Below are 19,674 nucleotides of genomic sequence, written 5' to 3'. Positions count from 1 at the left end.
CTTGCAAGGGTAGAGCAGCCCTCCAACACCAAACGCTGTCTACATCATGACAGACCTGGACCCAACTAAGTGAGAGCAACCCTCTAGCATCCCTCATTCTGCTAGGGGTAACCAGGTTGGGGGGGGGGAGCAGACAATCTAGCCCGACTACCTGCATGGCTGCTAGAATCCTTGCAATGCTCCCAGGCACGGACAGCAAACACCTGCAGCTGCCGATTAGCTCGCTAGACCACCAGGGACTAAGTAATGGGGCACAGATCCCCCACAGACTAAACTTTACCTAGGGAAACGGTCAGCCCAACACCAACTTTCACATTCTACCCCGAGACGGCAGTCACTATACTGCAGTGGGCACGTTTTGAGGAAAAACAAGTCTTAGCCTGCTATTTAACATCTTTGCTGTAACACCTCTGGTGGGGAAGACAGGCCCAGACTGCTCAGGTCAAGTGCAGGGGGGGGGGGGGGGGGGGGGGACTAGAGGGCAGCAGGAAGGTGTGGGTTGTTGGGGCAAGGTCAGGAGGGGGGCGGGGGGGGGGGGAGACCAAGAAACAAGCAGGAAGTAAGAAGCTAGTGTGGAGGCTAAAGCGGGTGAAGTATTGTTAGCGAGTTCAAGTAGTACATGTTGAGAGGGTAACATTTAGTTGGAAGGAAAGGGTTATGGAGTGTATGTGAAAGGAGGTTTGAGTGGGATGTGGGTGGAAGGAAGGAGTTGTCAGGGTTATCAGGAAGGTAGTAGTGATAAAGGGTCGAGGCTGAGTAACACTGGTATTGGGACCAGAGGGTTGAGCCTGGAGCTAAGAAGTGTGCTGGGAGCAAGCGTGGAAAGTGTAAAAGCGTGATAGAGGACAGTCTGCCGCACGGTCTGTAAGGCACACTCCCGTTTGCTTTTACACCATTAACCTCTGGATAGAGAAGGGATAGATCGAAAATCCCTGAGGGAGTAATAAGGAGGCTGGCACAGATGTGTTGGTATCAGTTTTGCTTATTTGCGTCTGTGCCAAGACACTGAAATAAAACATTGATGGCCCTGCACACCCCAATAACCATCATTCCTTGGAAAGACACCATCTTAAATTCGAATGGTTTTCTGTGAACATTTTATTGCACCACATTAGTGCGCAGATGCCGTTCATGTCAATGCATTTAGGACTCGCAGGTCCTTCGTCGGGGCCGAACTAACGGTTTCAATACATGTTTGTACAAGGGATATCATACCAATCCTATGTTGGTACGGTAAAAGTTACACCCCCCCCCCCCCCCCCCATGTTGTATTTAGACCCACATAAGGAGGTGGATACCATTTTAATAATGAAGTCAGACGAATGAAGATTTAAAATTGAAAATTAAAGACAAAACATGCGTGATAATCCAAATGGTATTCCAAAAAGGAAAATGCCAAAAGATAGTCGAACTCAAATCGAATCTGAATCATAGCGATACAAAACATCAATAGAAAGATAAAATCATAATGCAAACATAAATGTAAATCGTAATGGGCCACACTATAGACAGACAACGTAAAGAGAAGAAAGGAGATCTTATTCATGAGCGGTATAAGTGCACAACTGCTAGTGCCAATAGCGTTTAAACGATCTTTGCCGTGAATGGTGGTTGGAATACTGCTATAGTTCGCTTGCGTCTAGGACAGACCTGTCGTGTTTTAACTGCTATGCCGGGTTATTAATGATTCTAGCATACATTGTGGTATTGAGGTTTACAGTGAGGACTATAGGCAGACTGCTGTCTGTACTACTGGTACAAACACATTGTGGGGAGCGTCTCAGACTAGCGTGCATTGGACTGGTTTCTGAACATGATCAGGCGCCCATCATGGCGTGGTAGTTCAAAGCTGCAAAAATGTTGCATACGGTAAGGCTGCATAAAGTATGTTCATAGCCATTGTTGATATTGCACAATTACGTACCTGTTCAGTAGAAGTGGGGAGCTCTGAACATTACTGCTGCTGAATATGGAGCAGATCCAGGGGCCATTCCTTGTTCATCCTGTTGGGTCCAGTCTGTCAATCCAGAAAGTGTTCAGCCTTTAGGTCTGGACACAAAGAACCTCTACAGTAGGGTCAAGTCAGCCCTAAACAAGGCGGGGGGGCGGGGGGTTTGGGGGCATCAGCCACTTGAACTCTAAAAATAGTCAAGTGCACTCCAAAAATAATCCAGGAGTATAATTACTCCAAGGAAAAAGAAATGGGAAACCGATCTTGTGCCCTCCCTTCACTTACACAGGTCCGTGGATATATTTGGAAACCAAACTTGGTACCACAGGGAGAAACTCACTACCTGATCCGAAAACTCGACAGGCATCTAGGTGCAAAGATGTGTTTTCCGGTTATACGAGGGGTGGGGGGGGACCTACTCCTTCAAATAAATTGTTCCGCAACCTTCAATAGGGAGTGAAATACTCCCACTTCAATATGCCGTTTATGCCAATCTGGATTGGGGACACCTGGTTTAGGGAGGGTGGAGCTTCATAGCCGGGATAGGTTCCTGAATTCCTAGCCCTTGAACTGTCTCAGCATTAGAATTTGAGCCGAACAATGCAGAAATGGCATCCAGCCTTGGATACGTTTTTAGCCGAAAATCTGAACCAATTATGGTTTTACATCTATGAATTGTTTGATGTGTTCCAGTTCAGCTTTGTAACTTGGTGCAGACTACGTACTTTAAGCATAATGCTCGTCATGTTTTATAGCCTTGGAGTGTCCTTTAGCTCGGCTCATTCCCCACCATGGCCAGACAAGTGAACATGCATTAACTATCTGAATTATCCGACAAATGGTGCATGTAAATGCAAGCATTCATTGATCATGTGTTCTGCATGTAAAGTTTAGCAGCACCCTCAAAATGTAGTCTAGTGCCCTTGGGATGACACCGATTTATACAAGCTAGCTTTCCATTTAGCTCTGCACCTCCCTAACCCCCCTATCGCATAGGACGAGTCCCACCAAAAGAAATGTGGTCCGACAGCAGTTCATGCTGCTCCTGAACACTTCACGCTATGGCATCCATAATGTCACACCATTAGTCATCTTTGCAAATTGTACATTTGCGTAGTACCACTATTTGCATCCAATGCTAGGCTTCTTGCCTCGGGTCCTTTCAGCCTTGAAGCCATAACTTTGCAGTAGTTGCTATACACTTTTGCTATACACTTTATTTGGATAATACAATCATCCGCAAGTAAACAAAATTATATAATAGTTTAAGAATATAAATGTCAATTCTAATGTAAAGGTGACCAAGTACAATACAAGCATTGAATTAGCAAAAATGTACTATTAGTAAAATCTACCTCTAAAACAATCAGTGCATTTTATCTGGAGCCAGCTCATTGATGTCACAATTTGGAAATATTGATTCCAGAAAGTGCCCTATTGCCACATGCATGCCCAATTTGGGATTGTTGGATATCGCTTGTTAGATGCATCATATACAGACAATGTTTTAAAGTTTCGCTCTGACTTATTTGTGCAAAAGCGGCAATAGTCAAGTTCTTTTGGAATCAATTTTTGCCGAGACACGATTTCTCTAGTCAGCCAAAGATTTAAGCGAAACCTCAATGACTTCTGCCGAATGTGCGATGACAGACATCTAAATAGTCAGCCGGTTCACTGAGTGCCTTATGCCCAAACACTTGGGAATCTTGTATTTTTGGCACTGCCTGCGGTTTTCAACCCAGTCATGCTGATGTAACTTGTTTTGCTTATTGCGGATTATGTAACAATAAGTCCAAAGTAATTAAGGCATCAGCTAGAACGTCCAATACGAAATTGCACCAGGACTTGGTAAATGTGTGATCTTGTGCCAATAAATGTAAGGACTGATGCCTAGATTCCCAGGAGTTGTGATTCCCCAAGATAGAGTTCCTTAACAGGGCACACATTATCCATTTGATTTGTGACTCCAAAGAGAGAAGGCCTAACTCGCGACGAATTAATGGAATTTGAGTGCTCTTGGGCAGATGCAACAATTGCATCCAACAGCGGGCCTCCAAAGTGATCCACCACTTAGACTCTCTAGGTCTAGAAGTTTCTACTCCAGAGATTATGGTGGGTATCACTTTCTGCTGATAGAACTGTAAAATATGCTTAATCGTGATTTTTGCACACTTTGCTTTAATTATTTTAGCCTGTGATATGAGCATTTGAAATTGTGTACATTATATCGTCCATTACATGATTTCACTGCTTGAATGATCATGCCCAAATATTTGTACTGCTGGACTTGGGGACATTATGCAAGTGCCAATTATAAGTCTTCACTTTAGTTCTTACATGAGGTCTGCAAACCATGATTTGGGTCGAGTGTTGATCGAGGTTATTAACAGACACGTATGAGGCTAGGCAGTCGAGGGTTTTTTGTGTAGGTCCATGGGCGTTGCGATACGAGTATCAAATCGTCTGCATAAAGAAGATGACAAATAGATGGAGCCTAATTTTGGAGAATCACATTGAAATAAAGGCAATGCTAAACCGAAAATCAGACAACAGGTTGAATATGAAAGACACTAAAAATACAGCCTTGCTTGAGGCTTCAGCAAGTTTTGATAAGTTTTCCAGCTAATGCCAATCTAACTTGTAAGGTCGTGTTATTATGCAAACGCATTATCAAAGTTAGTAACGAGGCTGGACAACTTGTGATGTAAGATGAGTCGGTCGATGGAATCAAAAGCGGCTTTGAAGTCTATAAATGCACGATAACTGATTTTTTTTGCCGCATATTTAGATTTTAACATGTTTAGAACCATAAGGTTGGGATTGGTTCCGAGGCCAGCAACAAACAGATTGAAAATGATCCCTCAAGTTGTCACAAGTCATTGATTTAGGTCCCTCAATGCGATTGAGAAGATTTTCCCCGCAGCGTCTAGCAGAGCTATAAGTCTATAGCTGGCCGCTAAAGAACGGTCACCTTTCTTATATATGTTATGTTATGTTATGGGGACTATTACAGAGCGAGTCCACGATTCAGGCAGGCACTTGTTGATGTTGATTAGAGAAAATATTTTGAACAGAATGGGAGCCCATAGGTCTGGGTATTGTTTAAACATTCGATTCAAAGGCTGCCGGGCCACAGGCACCTGATTTGCTGATCTTATTAATATAGAACCGAATGTCCGCCAGATCAAAATTGAGAGGAACACACTTATTGTCATCTCCAAGATTCACAGATGTAGAATTTAGGGGCACTGCGTACAGGTTGGAAAAATTAGTAACCCAGATAGTTTCAGGAACATTAGCTTGGGATACTGGTTGCGAATGGTGAGACCAGGATCTTGCAACATTCTTTGAACGTAAGGAAGTTAACAGCCTCGCCATCAACTTGGTAGATCTTGGCTCGCAGGGCTCTTAGTGCATTCTTGAGTTTATTCTCCTTAATGAGGCGGCTCTGGTCGTCAAATATTCAGTAATTACAGCAGATTCTGGTGGTGTAGAAAATGTTTAAGAAATAAGGTCTCGCCATGAAAGACTATTAGCTCTTGAATCCAATCAATCACTTCCAATAAGTAGTGAGTGCACTTAAGTGAAGCCTAGAATAGTCTCACCATGCAAACATCAGTTTAGATCCCCCTCATCTTTTTCATTATTCCACTACATTGGTGGTGCCACTTGTAGTCATGGGGCACCATGCTGGTTCAGCGGAAAGTAGCTTAAAGGATAGCAAGTGGTCATCTGCCATGGTAAGTCACTGCTAAGAAGGTCCTCTAACAAAGCCGCTCATTTGTACACCATTTCAGAACAAGTTGCTAATGTGACCCCTTGTCAAAGTAACAGCACATGTGTGGGTACCGGACGCTTCTTGCAAATCTAAACTACAGCAGTTATCGCAACTCAAATTTTCCACCTGGTGTGCAAAAAAACTGCGATGGTTTGATGCCAATGTAACAGCCTCTCAGAAAAGTTAGGCCAAGATGGAGTTAGCCTCGTATTTACAGTCACAACTTTACATTGCGAATTTGTACACATGCTCGGTCATGTACTTTACTCCAATGCTAAATCGTTTCAGGCTAGCTCAATTTGTATGGGCACAAGACAGGCCAGAGTGGTCAACAACCAGCGTAATCAGGCTACTTGTTTTGAGAAGCAGTCTTTGTATAGCCTGATCAGTGATATTTCATGACTCAAAGTGGTGCTTAAAGCAAGTCTGCTGCATTGCTCTACATTCATTCTGTTTTGGAATCTCAAGACCATGGTATACTAATATTAGTAGTGATCCTGAAATTGGTAATTCCCCCATCATGGAATTGCCTGGACCTGCTAGCTGTACACCGCAAGGAAAAGCTTAAATGCTAGCTGATATATTGGTTCTGCTGAACCAAGATAATGGTTCTTGTATAATCCCAAGAGAGCGCTTCAGCTGTGGAAGTAACGTGTTCACTGTGTCCATGTCAGTTGGTCTTTGAGTGGACGTGCACAGGGTGAACTTTGTTACAGATGGAGGTTGCAGTTCCATTAGACCAGTTGATTTGCTACATTGAGCTGCGGGCTGCTCCTTTCGAATGAAAAGTAGTGGCAGGTTGTGTTCTGGTTAACAGCCCTCTCACCGTTTGAGCAACTTTCCCTATCCCCTGAACATGCCAGACAAATTAAATCTTCCTATACCCTAGAGGTCTGGCATACTACAACCTTCCAGTGGCCTTGAAGCATTTATACATACATATTCCAATGCAAGGAATGTCCTGATGAGGCAGTCAAACATTGGATGAACACCTGCATAACAATGACCACGTCCAAGTCTGCAAGTACCTCCTGTACTCCACTTGCTCCTGGTCTTTGCCTATCAGTTTTGAAGATTTCGTTATCCACCAGGCATTGCATGCCATCATTGGCTGCATCAATAACTGCTTAAGGAAAACTACGCTGTAGAGAATCACAACCTGAAATGACTGGTGCAAGTTGCACCCATTATCGATTACTCATAAACAGCAAATGCTAATTGATAACCAATTCATCCTAGTTGCATACAAAACCACCTTCAGAACCTGCCCAAACACCACAGCATTACCTCCAGTGCATATGCAGAGATGGCACATTTTAGTACATTGTGCACCATGCACAACATCCTAGATCTTCCAATAGAACGCTTCTATGCAAATGTGCATCACACTCTGCATATGGCAGCGTGGAGGATAATATTCACATTGGACATTCAAGCAGAAGCTAATGCGGTCCATGGTATTGTGAACCATCATGCACAGGTCCCCACCAGAACACATTTCCATCACACCCGATCATATGGCATAATAAAGCAAGGCACGATGTTATCGACAGAAGCGGGACAAAGAAATAGGAGTAACAGTTCGTGTTGGTCAACACTTGTATCACAGCTGCAGTAATGATGGTAGTGGTCATGAAGTTTAACATGACGCAACAGTAACAAAAAGCAGCCATTTTGGCACGTCAGCTCATCTTGGGTTTCAATACACGGTAAAGGCAAAGGGGAGCGAAAAATCGATAAGTATCTGGAAAGGCAGCTTCGACCCATATTGTTTAGTATCCCTTTGTACCTACCATACAGAGACTGACAGCCCTGTTTATATGGACAGGCCACAACTGGAGGCTGCGCTAGCAGCTAGTTTGAAACGTGCATTAGTGACTAAAATCACTGACATAGGACGACAGGTAAGCTCCTTATTTAAATGAATATATATATATCTATCTCTGCTACCCATATTGGGCTAAGAGGGCTCCAAGTAGAATTCATCTAATCTTTCAAGCACAGGGGACCAAGTGGAGGCGGCATTGGTAGCTAGTGTGAAACGTGGATTAGTGACCAGTGCCACAGATTAGACTAGAGGTAAACTCCATGTTGAATCAAGATGGCTCCAAAAGGTATTCAACCAATGTACCGACAGGGGACCCATTTGGGAACAAGCCTACCGCTAGAAAGGAGATACGGAATCACACATTAAGTCACTACCTTCAGAAACCGCAGTTGTGGGACCCAATGTAGTATTTTAGCTACTGCATTATTTTTTCATCTCCTTTAAAATATATGAAGATTCCTTGTTATGATACAGTACGAGTATAGGTCACACTGATGGAATCTACCTTGTTAATTTATAGGAGGCTCGTTGATGGGAGGAACCTTTGAGAAATAGACACAAGCAGAATCATATCATACATGCGATTAATATAGGATTTATGACATTGACAAGAGTGGAGCAAGTTGCCAAATCATTATGTTTTAGATATGAAAGTGGAACACAAGTAATTGAATAGAACGCTCCTGATGTAGGGAATTCCAGATGTAGGGAATGCTCTCCCCTAAATGCGTAGAGCAAGCCCTAAGGGATATTATTGGTTTATTAATACCTATGTAAAATGATCTGTGTTTCTAAGAAGTTATTGTGATTAATGTATATCTGGATATGGGATAGCTAACAATGAATGATTGTTTTGAAAAACAGGCTGGTTTAAATTTCACAACTGGTTTATGAGAAGAAAAAAGTAAACCTTATTTACTACAGAAATAGAATCACGAGTATTCTTGTGAACTATTGATATACATAAAGATATTGTTCGATTACAATACAAGGGTGTGCTGGGACAGGAGTGTCCACACATCTGCTGTTTATCCAATTTACTACACAACCTAGTGTCAGGGTGGTCTTTCTCCCCTGAACCATAGGAACATAGGGTGTGCTCTGGGCACTTAAGAGATTAGAAATGAAGTTAACATGAACAGTCCTGTACTCACATCATTTTGCAGACACGAGTAATTCAACATAAATGTGCATCACCCAACACTAGCTGGGTGCAAATAAACCTACTGGCAAAGTCGCATAAGTCATGCTTTGTTACGTTTCACATTAAGGTCAACAAGGGCTGTGAAGTATTTTGGTTGAGTGGTATACAAGTACAGCACTATTCTTGAAAAGATCCTAAATTCCCAAAGTAGACCTTCAAATTTAGGCTGTAAGCAGAATGAGAGATTATGTGGTTTACCCAACTAGACAAGATACTAGCAACTCCGGTTTAGAATTCGTAGACTGAGCTAGACCTTAGTTTAAACTTCATCAAACCAATACCACAGGGGCATTAAACAAAGCTAGCAGGCCTGAAAAGTCTGGCTAGCCTGTAAGGGTATTGCGCCCAGAGGAACCACAATTCAATATCATCTCATTTTAGATTGCTCGTACTTCCAGGTCTATAGAACTTGGTTCTTTGCAAGAGTATTGTAAAACATGCATTGCTGTTCTCTTGTGCTAGTTTACTACAGGCTTTAAAGTCTGATCACCACGAGTCATACTTGGGATCACTACAAAATTGCATACAGGCCAGATGGGGTCCTCCTGGAGTCTTATGGAGCAAGGTTGAAAAATAATGATAGTAGGCTAGCCAAGTAGTTTAGTCCGTGAAATAATCCTACCCATATACACCAGTAACCCAGCATGTAGGCAAGCATGTATGGCACTCTTGGTAACCATCTACTCTTAATGTTAATCTTTTGTTTTGGGTCCTCTGCATTCAGCTGGCTGTGTAATCCCCCCCATTGTTTGCATCTAGGGCCAGTAAGGTACAGTAAGCTACAACAGGAGAGTGACATTGTTGAGCAAGCGCCAACACAACTCCCGGGTATCAGTCCTCCAGTAAGTAGAAGACTACTCTAGGAAACAAGGAGCCAGTATATCATGACCACTTGTGCTTTAAAAGGTCTTCTGGTGTGGCCCAATTCTTTAAGAGCCATTCCCATATCCAGACTTCTCATAGATAGATTTCAATTTCACCATTTGGCCTGAAGGGTCAACGGTAGGCCATGGTAACTAAATGTCAGACTCTTTCCTGCTAGTGCTCGCCCACACAGATTATCCCCACCCTAGATTTCCCAAAAGGAATGCTACTCACATCCACTCAAAGTCTACCCCTCCCACGTGTACCACTAAACCCCACCTCAACGTGTCATCACATTCCCCTCCCATCTTCAAAAAGAAATTCAAACCAGTATACCCAGCCCAAGCTAGCTACATCAGAGCCTCTCCTCGTCCAGCAAATCCGAACACTGTCCCTCCTGTTACCGTTTAGTCAACCCATCATACCACCCCTGCCCCCCTTCTGAAGAAAGACCTGCAATACCACAGATGGACCAAGGGCTGTGCACCGCCACCCACCTTCCTGCAAGGATATCCTATTCTCTACAGCCTAATCATACTATTTATTCATTTTATCATTAAAGAGTGCCAAATTATATATAAAAAGACCTATGTATGCAAACACTCGATTTGATTTCCCCCCACTGGTCACCGCTCTGCTTTGCTTGTTCCTGCCAATTTATCCTACTAAGCTGGTACCCATCCTTGGAGCCGCCATCCCATATAGCGCCCTGTTTTGGCCCATTTGCCCCACAAATGATCAATACCTCATTTGCTCCCATCTATTCTTCATCTTAAACCTTTCGTATAGAATACTCCACATCAAGGAAGTTGCCCTAGATTATTAAGCCCTTGGCTGATCTCTGAACAACCCAGTTAGCCATCAGCCAGTTTCTCTCCTCCCACACTACTCTAAAATCCATCAACGTCTTTTAACAGGCTCTCCAACTTGACAAAGTATGTGATCACCCCCACCAAAACGTCATCTGATTCCATAATACTCTTCTCTGGCCAATGTCTGATTACAATGGTGAGCAAATGTCAGAAACTACTAAGCTGTAGAGGTTGCAGTGGGAAATGCAGTGAACAGCACCCTCCTCCAGACCATCTGACCTGTGGACAAGGGCATTGGCTTAGAAATCTAATAAGCAATCTCTTGGAACACTGAACCCTCTGACCCCCCCCACAGAGCTGTCCCTCGTAGTTTACTCTTGACCCTATAACATGCTTCTCCCATCATACAGATGACGGAAAAAGCTGCCCCTTCCCCAAACCATGGGCCTCTGCAGTCCACCACTGGACAGCGCTTAATCTTCTTATGCATAATTCCTCCAATGTCCGAATTATCAGCCTGCTTCCAATGCCCCCCCTCCCCATTCATTCCACTCTCACCAGACGCTCATTCCTTTGAATCACACAACGCTGGGTGTCGTCGGCTATCTCAGCCTTCAGGTCTACCTCTTGAATCAACTTATTTGAACTATCTGCTCTCTACTCACCTACCAGTACCAAAATCCTCATACTAACTCATGAACTGGACTACCATGCTTACCCCATGTGCCCCTCACCATTCCTGGACAACATCTTTTACCATGTTCCCTGCTGTGTAGTTCCCCCCCCCCCCCCCCCCCCCCATCACCGACTCCATGCCAGCTGGAGTTCTATGCAAAATGTTGTCATTCCTAGGCTTTAGGTGTAGGCATTGGTTCGCAAACCCTAACCTGGCTCGAGACATCTCCTGCTAACACTCCACGTGCATCATCCTTTCTAACCTGTTCAGCTAGCAGCACATGCGTCTAAATTGTCCACTCTCCACACCACTATAAATCCACTTTTGCCCCCAACCCACCCCCCACGGGACCCAAGTTTCAAAAACGCTGCTACCATCCAGTCATTCAAAGCTGAAATCCCCTCCTGGGTTCCACACACCCCTACATACCCAGTCCCCATCAGTCCCTCTATTGTTCTTTATCCAAACTAGTCTGTTGCACACCACTAGTTTCAGGATGGACATGATCTGCATTCGCTTCGTTAAAGCTAGCCTGGTACACGTCCTTTATCTTAAATTCTGCTACCAATGCCTTTTTTTGCAGTAGGTATGGGTTGAATGCCTGGCTAGCAGAAAAAGCTGCTTGACGAGAACCTGCATAAGCTCCTTCACGTGTCTGCATTTATCACCCTGAAGGGATGTACGATTGTTGCAGTACATTCCACTGTGGGTACCTTCTCCTGTTCCAGTGGAAAAAGGAGCCGGACAATGGGAGCCAACGGTACGACCTTCCAACCACAGCGCAGCAGTTGCTTCCAGGAAATGTATTGCAACTATACCGCTTGTACTTTTGAGCATGATTTAGCACCCTGAATCATATATTAACATTGCCCAAGCGAAGCTGGGCTAGCACCCAAGTTGTTACAGCCTTGTTATGTCCATTTTGTGAAATACTAGGACAATTATACTAACCATGGAATCCTAACCATTTCCTTTACGCCTTTATTACTGAATATTCACAATATATTCCTGTAACATCTTGGGCTAGGCCACCTTATATATCATGCCTACTAGAACTGAAAACGCTAAAGTCTAAGCCAAAATTATGGTTAGCAGTAAAATGGGATGTTGCTGCATTCTGTTTTCATGCAAGTTTGCCTCCAAGCCAAGCTTGCATTGCCGAAAAGCTGGCAGCTTTGATTTGCACATGCTATAACCCAAGTATATATGCTCCCGCCCAGTCAGCATACACACCTCCTGTAAAATTCCATGTGCCAATGCACACCAGTGGGCGATATAGCCGCTCCGTTTGCTATATTTACTGCAATTGATTGCAAGTAATCGCTAAAAAACGCCCCATGTTATTGACCCCCTACACCTTGCAAAATACATTCGAAATTGAAATTGTGACCAGTGAACCCACCCCTCAATCTCAGAGAAAGTACGAGGAGAGAACTGCAGACAAACATCTGGCTTTATATGGGCAACAGCTCCCTCTAGCTGTCGCTAAAGGTGAAGCGGACAGTCTACTGTGCACGACTACATCAGGCAAACACATCTGGCCTTTTATTATATTGTGAGAACAAGAATGTCCAATCTAGTATCAATTTCCTTGTACATGCATAAGTAGTTACCGACATCCCCATGTACATATAGTTCTTGTAAGCGCAGTCCACGGTGAAGACTAGATCAGCAAGAGCCAATATTAGACCTTTGGAAGCATCCAAATAGGTCAAGGAGCTATTCAGAAAGTGTAGTACTCTAACTTTACTACTAAAAGCAGTGAAAAATACTACATGCTTTAAATTATGCATACTATGACTGGAAAGTAAACCCTGGGCACAGCTTCAATTAAATGCCCCAACTGTCATGCATGCAATCAAATATGAGCAACATGGATACAATGGCTTTTTATGCTGACGGACACCTGTAGCAGCCTCTGCAAGATAATACTCTAGCTTGTGGCTTCGGGCTAAGTGCCAAATATTTCTTCAGATCAGTTTATCCAGAACCAATAGGTCTCTAACCAATCAGATACAATAGAAGCAGAACAGAGGCACAGTTCTATGGAGCAGCAATGTGAGTTTTTTTTTTTTAAACAAAAAACAATATACCCCAAAGGAACAAAGAAAGAAACACTGAATCGGTAACATGTGGGTTTGGGGGGGGGGGGGTGGTGGTCTTGCATTATACCAGTAGATTATCCAGGGACAAAAAAAAAAACTAAGGGTCATGTACATGGCCAACCCAATTCAGCATCCTTGCCTAGGATGCATTGCTCAGTGGTTCCCCATGCCTTTGAAACCATTTCTGAATCTTGTATTTATGAGAAGCAATCTGAAGGTGGAATGGTACCTTTGTAAAAATTAAGTTATTGAATATCCCCTTCAATTATTTAGGAAGGGCGATTTGACATGAGACTGCAATGGTTACAGAAGATTACCGCCGAGATCCTAGGTTCACAGAAACATGCAAACCTGATAATCCCCGAATTGTAATCGCCTCTCAAGGTAGCAAGTATACCCACTCGGACATCCAGGATTTATTATGGCATCAAAACCAGAGGATCCCAACTTCATACACTGCATTGTTTTTAGATAGATTTCTACAACAACCATTTCACGACCAGATACCCATGTGGACGTGGGGGTTAAATTATGCAGTTCTCACATTAAAACAGTACAGAATAAGCACAAGTGTTATTCTCTGCATGTTCGATTCATGACTACCAAACATGCAGCACCGTCTAAAAAAAGGCTTACCATTTTATGTTTTTAGATTTGCTAGACACCACTTGGTTTTTCAAGTGGTAATCAAACTCTACTTGTGTCATTGTTACAAAGTTTGTAAATTTTTGTTGCCACTTGTGAACAACAAGGTTTAAATCATGTCTTTCCATTGTGAATATTTTCTACCAATTAGACTAGAGGACAAGTTAAGAATTCTAGGAGCTTGCATCAGCAGGGCACAACGTAGTACTGCATTAAAAAGTAAAGTGAAAATTACCTAATCAGAAACTGCATAGGTCTAGGAATATTGCTTCACGAAAGAAAAAAAAAAAAAGGCACTGGGATTAGTTTTACAAACCAATTGATATTTGGGTGACAATATGAAAAATTACCAGAACGCACCACTAAAGTCCCCTTAAACAAAGTACAATCCTGACATTTTAGAAGTACTGAAATGTGTCACTTGAAGGATCATTTCTTAAACGAATTTTATCAAGAGCAGATTTGTTAAATGAACTTGACAATATGCGATTCTGAATATTGTACCTAATGGAGGGTTCCAACCCCCCCCATTAGTAAGATTAGCTAAAAGGAACCCTGAAAAGTGTTGGACAGGTCAAGGCATCAACACAATATGAAAAAATTGGAAGGCCAGATTGCAGGACCCCTCAAGGTTAGTGTTTTGGGAGTATAAGCAAATCTGGGAGAAGGTGGAACTGCTGCAGATATGAAAGTATGACAAAAGCTGGCTACTCTTCTGGTTTCTGTATCTCTTTCTTCATCTCCCCAAGTCAGCCCTAATAGTTAGCATTCTTAACCATTTCTGCGCATTTTATTAAAAGACAAGCAAAGGTTCTGGGCATGTTACTATCTGCCATTTCTCTGCTCCAGAAAAAGGTACGTTGCATGCCTTTAAAGTGCAAATTCATATGTGGTGGCAAGGGATAAAGAGGGCTTTGGGATACATTCTATAGCCAGCACAACGACTCTTCAAAATAAATTGAAGACTGAGGCACTTTTGGTTGGACACAAATGCTTTAGCAAGGTCAAAATTGGGATTTAACATATGCAAAATCTGAAGATGGCAACTAAGTACTGTGCTGCTTAAGCCAGATCAACCTTTCTCCCCTGGGTGGATCTAGATATTCAGTAAGGCTTCAATAGTTAGTCCTGTTAACCTAGTTCTGCGCCAGGACTGAGAAAGCAAATGCCTCAGTGATTTAAGCTCAAATGATCACACAACTTCACAATTCTGAAAGTCAGATTTACATACCATCCCATTGCGTAGCACTTGGTTAACTTCTCCAGACATAATTGATAAAGCACCAAAAAGTAAAACCCCAAAGTATTAACTTTTGCAACCAACCATGGTAAAACATTATAAAGACACTTCAAAAACAACTGAATACACAAAGTTGTTAATCAGTTTGCCATATCCGTCAGGGAAAAGGGGTCAGTTATGTGGCATTGGAGAGTTTATAGATGCTCAAGTCCGAATGAAAAGATATATTATGCCAGCCTGTTTATGGTTTTCTTAAATCTAATGAATGCACAACTAGTTTATTTGGTAAGATTTGTTATTAAATTACATAACTCAGAAAAATCAGAAGATGCAATCTGTACTTTAAATTCCGAAAATGTTTTGTTTACAAAGCAAAACAGCACGATAAAAAAAAAAATAGTATATTTTCCACAGAAAGTGTATTTTACCTTCTTCGTAGTCCTCAATTAATGGGAAACATGGAATTGGTTCTGGGGTAGTATAGTACCACCGTAGGCATGGTGTGAAAGCATATTATTCGATCATTTTTTGGTGCCGTAGCACAACACTACATATTGTGCTTTGTATAAACAAAGTACCTTGAGCGAATATTCGAGGGGAGTAAACGACAATAAACTGTCAGAGGCCGAGACCCATCCCATTCCCTTAAAGTACTCAAATATTAAGATAATGCGCACAGACTCCTCACTGTGGCACCATGTTTATGGGGAGCCATGGTTATGGGGTGCTCCCTACACACGAGACATTCGGCTGCTCAACATTTTTAAACACAATCCGGGGCGACGGTTCTCACAGATCAAGGGTAGGGATGAAGGCTTCAGACCGGGGCTTTACGCAGGAGGCCATTGCCAGCCCGGATTATGAGTTGCCCCCACCTCATCCAGGAAGTACATACGCAGGCAAACTTTCGTCTCCAACCGAAGTAAGACGTAGGGAAAATCGCTCCTAAAACTGGTCAGTGGCAGGCCACCCACAGCCGGGCCCAATTAGTGCCCGGTGCATAGCGCTGCGCACACCGGCCCCAGGGCCAGCTAATGAGCTGATGCAGTCGCGGAGAAGCGGCCGAGGCATTGAAGCGAGGGTTGCAAATTGGGAGCCACCCTCCCCCCACCCGCCCCCTTAAGCTACACCCTCAAAACAAACGCCAGCCAACAGCGTATTGCAAAAAAGTTAAACTCGCTACAGCAAGCTATACCCCCAGAAAGTAACTCCAAAGAGGGGTTGCTGGAATGTTCCCAAAGCAACACATGCAGACAAACGTCTCCCTGCACCGTTACTTGGGGCGCTTTTGACAGGACGACGGATTGGCATATTTGTTTTCCATCATGTATAACTCGTGATGAAACAATACCACAAAAAGTAGTTCTCTTCGCAGGCAGATGTAATACAGCGGTTACCTACATGTAATGAACACCAATAAACGCTCCTGCTAAAACACCATATGTAATTTGGGGGTGGGGGGGCTGACGGGATCAAGGAAAGCACCCGACAGCGACCCTAGGAGGGCAGCTGCCAAGCAAGAGCCAAAGAGGCGGGTGGGCGCGGTTTGAAAACACTGGGGAGAAATTAGGGCAAACAAAAAAAAACGGAAGGGACACGGGTGTAAAGGTAAAAGAACAGTAGAACCACCAAGAAAAAATACTGGTAGAGGGGAACGCGCTCACCTCCTCCTCGACGATGTTGAGGTGTTCCCCGTCCTGCTTGTGGCTGCTCATGGTGAACAGGTCGGCTGTGGCTCCGTCCAGAGTGTCCACGGTGCTCGAGTTTCCGGGTTATCTTTCGGTGCAGCGTTCTCCCCACCGCGTGGAGGATGCAGGCTTGGTACTGTAAGGTCACGGTGAGGTCGTGTGTGTGACGGTTCCCGGAGAGGTGTGCGCCTGGTGCGGGTATGCGGTGTTGGAGACGGTGTGTGCCTCAAGTGCAGTTCCAAGAGGTGGCTTGGTTTACCTTCCCACTCCCTTCGTTGGAGAAAAAAAAGTAAAGAAACACGTTACAAGTGCTGAGTGCGTGTGAAAGTGCGCTGTGAAGGTGCAGAAGAGGAGTGGGAGGGAGGCTGCTTTATAGCCCCTGGGCTCACATGGAGTTGGCTGAGGCTAAACCCCAATGGAGAGTAAAAAAAAAAAGGTGCTAATCAGCAAAGAAGGGGACGGTCCGGTCTGCAGCGGCGAGCCCACTTTACGGCTGCTTTTCAATTTGATCATCAATTGGAGAAGGAGTGGGAGGAAGGGGCAAGGAAATGTGGCGCTTGTGTTGTTGGAAATGCAGCTCAGCTGGGCTGGGATCCAGACGCCCTCCCCACTGCATCACTGTCTCCCTGGGAACCTCCAGCCCAATCACGGGAAGCAGCCGAAACTTTTTTTTTTCTCCACGAAAACTTTGTAAACTTTGATGAACTTATATGATTGAACTTTCTTAAAGCCGCAGCTCCGGTCAGTGGCTCTGTGCCTTAATCGGAGTAGTTTTGTTTGTTTATTATGCGTCCGGTGCTGTTCTGTGTGCTGCAGCAGGCGGTCAGCAATTACGAAAGATACAGTCAACATGCAGAGGTGTAAAACAAACAGATGACTATAGCCCCGTCATAAAAGCAATAGCGTTCGAGTTAATCGGTTAGTTTGTAACTGTTGTAGATGTCACTGTACTCGAAGGCAAACAAAGGAAACAAGAGTACACCCAATCATTAATTATTTAAATCAACCACTATCAATTTGGTACGTTTTCCGTACACCCGTGTCTCCCTCCTTAACTGCATCAGGTACAATAGCCAACACCAAGGACATTGTCAGTCACGACTATTTTGTCGCGTTATGACTATCCACGTTGGCTCGTTTATAATGTATGTACGTTTTCTTGTTTCTACCGATTGCCACACCCCCGTTACAACGACGCCTGTAGTTCTGGGACCCGAGGTGCCCTGATCTTCTTGATGTTACCGAGCGCTTTGAAGCCATTTAGTGCTAAGCACAAATAGCATGCATTAATTAAAGTTTTCTTGCCTTCAAGCAATACACCCTCTCCTGTTGTCATTATTGTTTTTTTCGTAAGTGGGTCCTCTCCTATTCCTGTCCAAATGCATTTTCGGAGCACCAAAAACAGAACATATTGGTGAGGACGCACTAAACAGTCTTCTTAAAATGACCTACTGACACGTTTGAATCTTTTGTCGGCGAAAATACCCCCATACCGAACTCACTCCAGAGAGATGCGAAATCGTGGCTGGGCAGGTATATCCATTCCAACCTGACAGCTGTACTAACCGGGTACAAGCAATACAAACGAACAGGTGCCTATATGCACCTAGTTTTAAACGACTCCTTATCAATGTGTTGGGAATATGATCCACACAAATACACACATGTACTCAACATGCCACACACATCGGACTCGATGTTTTGCTGTGCTGCCAAAAGTATTCTGTGGATGAGACATTTTGCTTTATCAAGGAAGACATTTTGTGTGGAAAAGACACTTTTCCTTCATTTGACAAGAACATTATTAGAACCACATATTTCAGCAGGCTTCCTGAAATAGTTCAGGGGAAGGGAGCTAATTCCTGAGTACAAGGGTTACCTTTATTGGAACTAGCTATTTTTAGCTTTCACATGATCATTTGTTGTGGTGGAATCAGAGTAACTTGTTGTATATGCTTATGTGAGGGTCAGATACCATTTGAACACAAGGTCAATTTGCTTTAGTTTTATTTCACAGGTAGGGATATTCTCGTTAGAATAGGGACAGGAAGGCGTTTATCCCACCCTTTTTGTTTAATAAACATAAAGAATGTTGAGAACCCTACAACTTGGTGCCTGTCTCTCATTTCTGACCCCTCACAGCCAATTAGGACTTTTTTACCCTTTTAATTTGAACCAATCCTCTTGAGAATGAACTCCAATTGTCCGAGTCGTTCTTCTGGTTCACCACACAACTCTGTTATTCCTATCTCCTCGTCAGCATGTTATCTGGGTGTTATTTTTGATTCTTGTCTTTCCCTTTCTACTCACATTTTGACGAGCTCTCATTCCTTTTGCTTTCATGCTTTTAACATGCGCCAGTCCCGTGGATTTCCTACCTAGAAGGCTGCACATGCTCCATATTTCTTCTTTCATCTTTTCCTGCCTTTTTATTGCTCTTCCTTTCTCCTTTGTCTACAACCATATCAACTCGCTCCTCTTCATTCCATCTACAACTCTCAGTAGATTAACCCCTCGTGATTCCATCTCCCCTGCCCTTTTCCCTTTCCGTTGGTTACCTTTTGAATCTTGTCTGCTGTTCAATTTCCTCTGTATCATATTCAATTGTCTTTATGGTTTAGCCCCTCCCCATCTGTCTTTTCTGGTCTCTTTACACTCTGCCTCATTCTCTCAGCTCCCAGACCCTTTTCCCTTTGTCCGCTCCCGGTGCCCCATGGGCTTCTTCTAATTTTCGCTCCTTCTCACTCTTAGCTCCCAAGCACTGGAACCTTCTCCCACTGTCTCAATGCTCTATATCCTCTTTTCCTCTCTTCAAATCTCGTTTGAAACTCTACCTACTATCCAACTAACTCACGCTCCACTTGCTGTGAATTTCATTGTACC

At 43.5% G+C, this 19,674-nt stretch overlaps 1 protein-coding gene across 2 annotated transcripts in view; it reads right to left on the bottom strand.

Moving 5' to 3' along the window:
* Nucleotides 1-17,410, bottom strand: part of RBPMS2 (RNA binding protein, mRNA processing factor 2) — a 213,111-nt gene extending 195,701 nt beyond the window's left edge. The window contains exon 1 of one of the 2 annotated variants that reach the window (XM_069624709.1): nt 16,768-17,410. In XM_069624709.1, the coding sequence (XP_069480810.1) occupies nt 16,768-16,818 (51 nt within the window). In that variant the 5' untranslated portion in view covers nt 16,819-17,410. The remainder of the gene's footprint in view (nt 1-16,767) is intronic. The other variant, XM_069624710.1, reaches the window with a different exon arrangement.
* Between the last annotated feature and the right edge of the window lie 2,264 nt (nt 17,411-19,674).

This window comes from Ambystoma mexicanum, chromosome 11 (genome assembly GCF_040938575.1).
Source record: "Ambystoma mexicanum isolate Mex_15411 chromosome 11, UKY_AmexF1_1, whole genome shotgun sequence".
Classification (NCBI taxonomy): Eukaryota; Metazoa; Chordata; class Amphibia; order Caudata; family Ambystomatidae; genus Ambystoma; species Ambystoma mexicanum.
The sequence above is the reverse complement of the archived record's forward strand: the minus strand, read 5'-3'. Positions and strand labels throughout refer to the sequence as shown.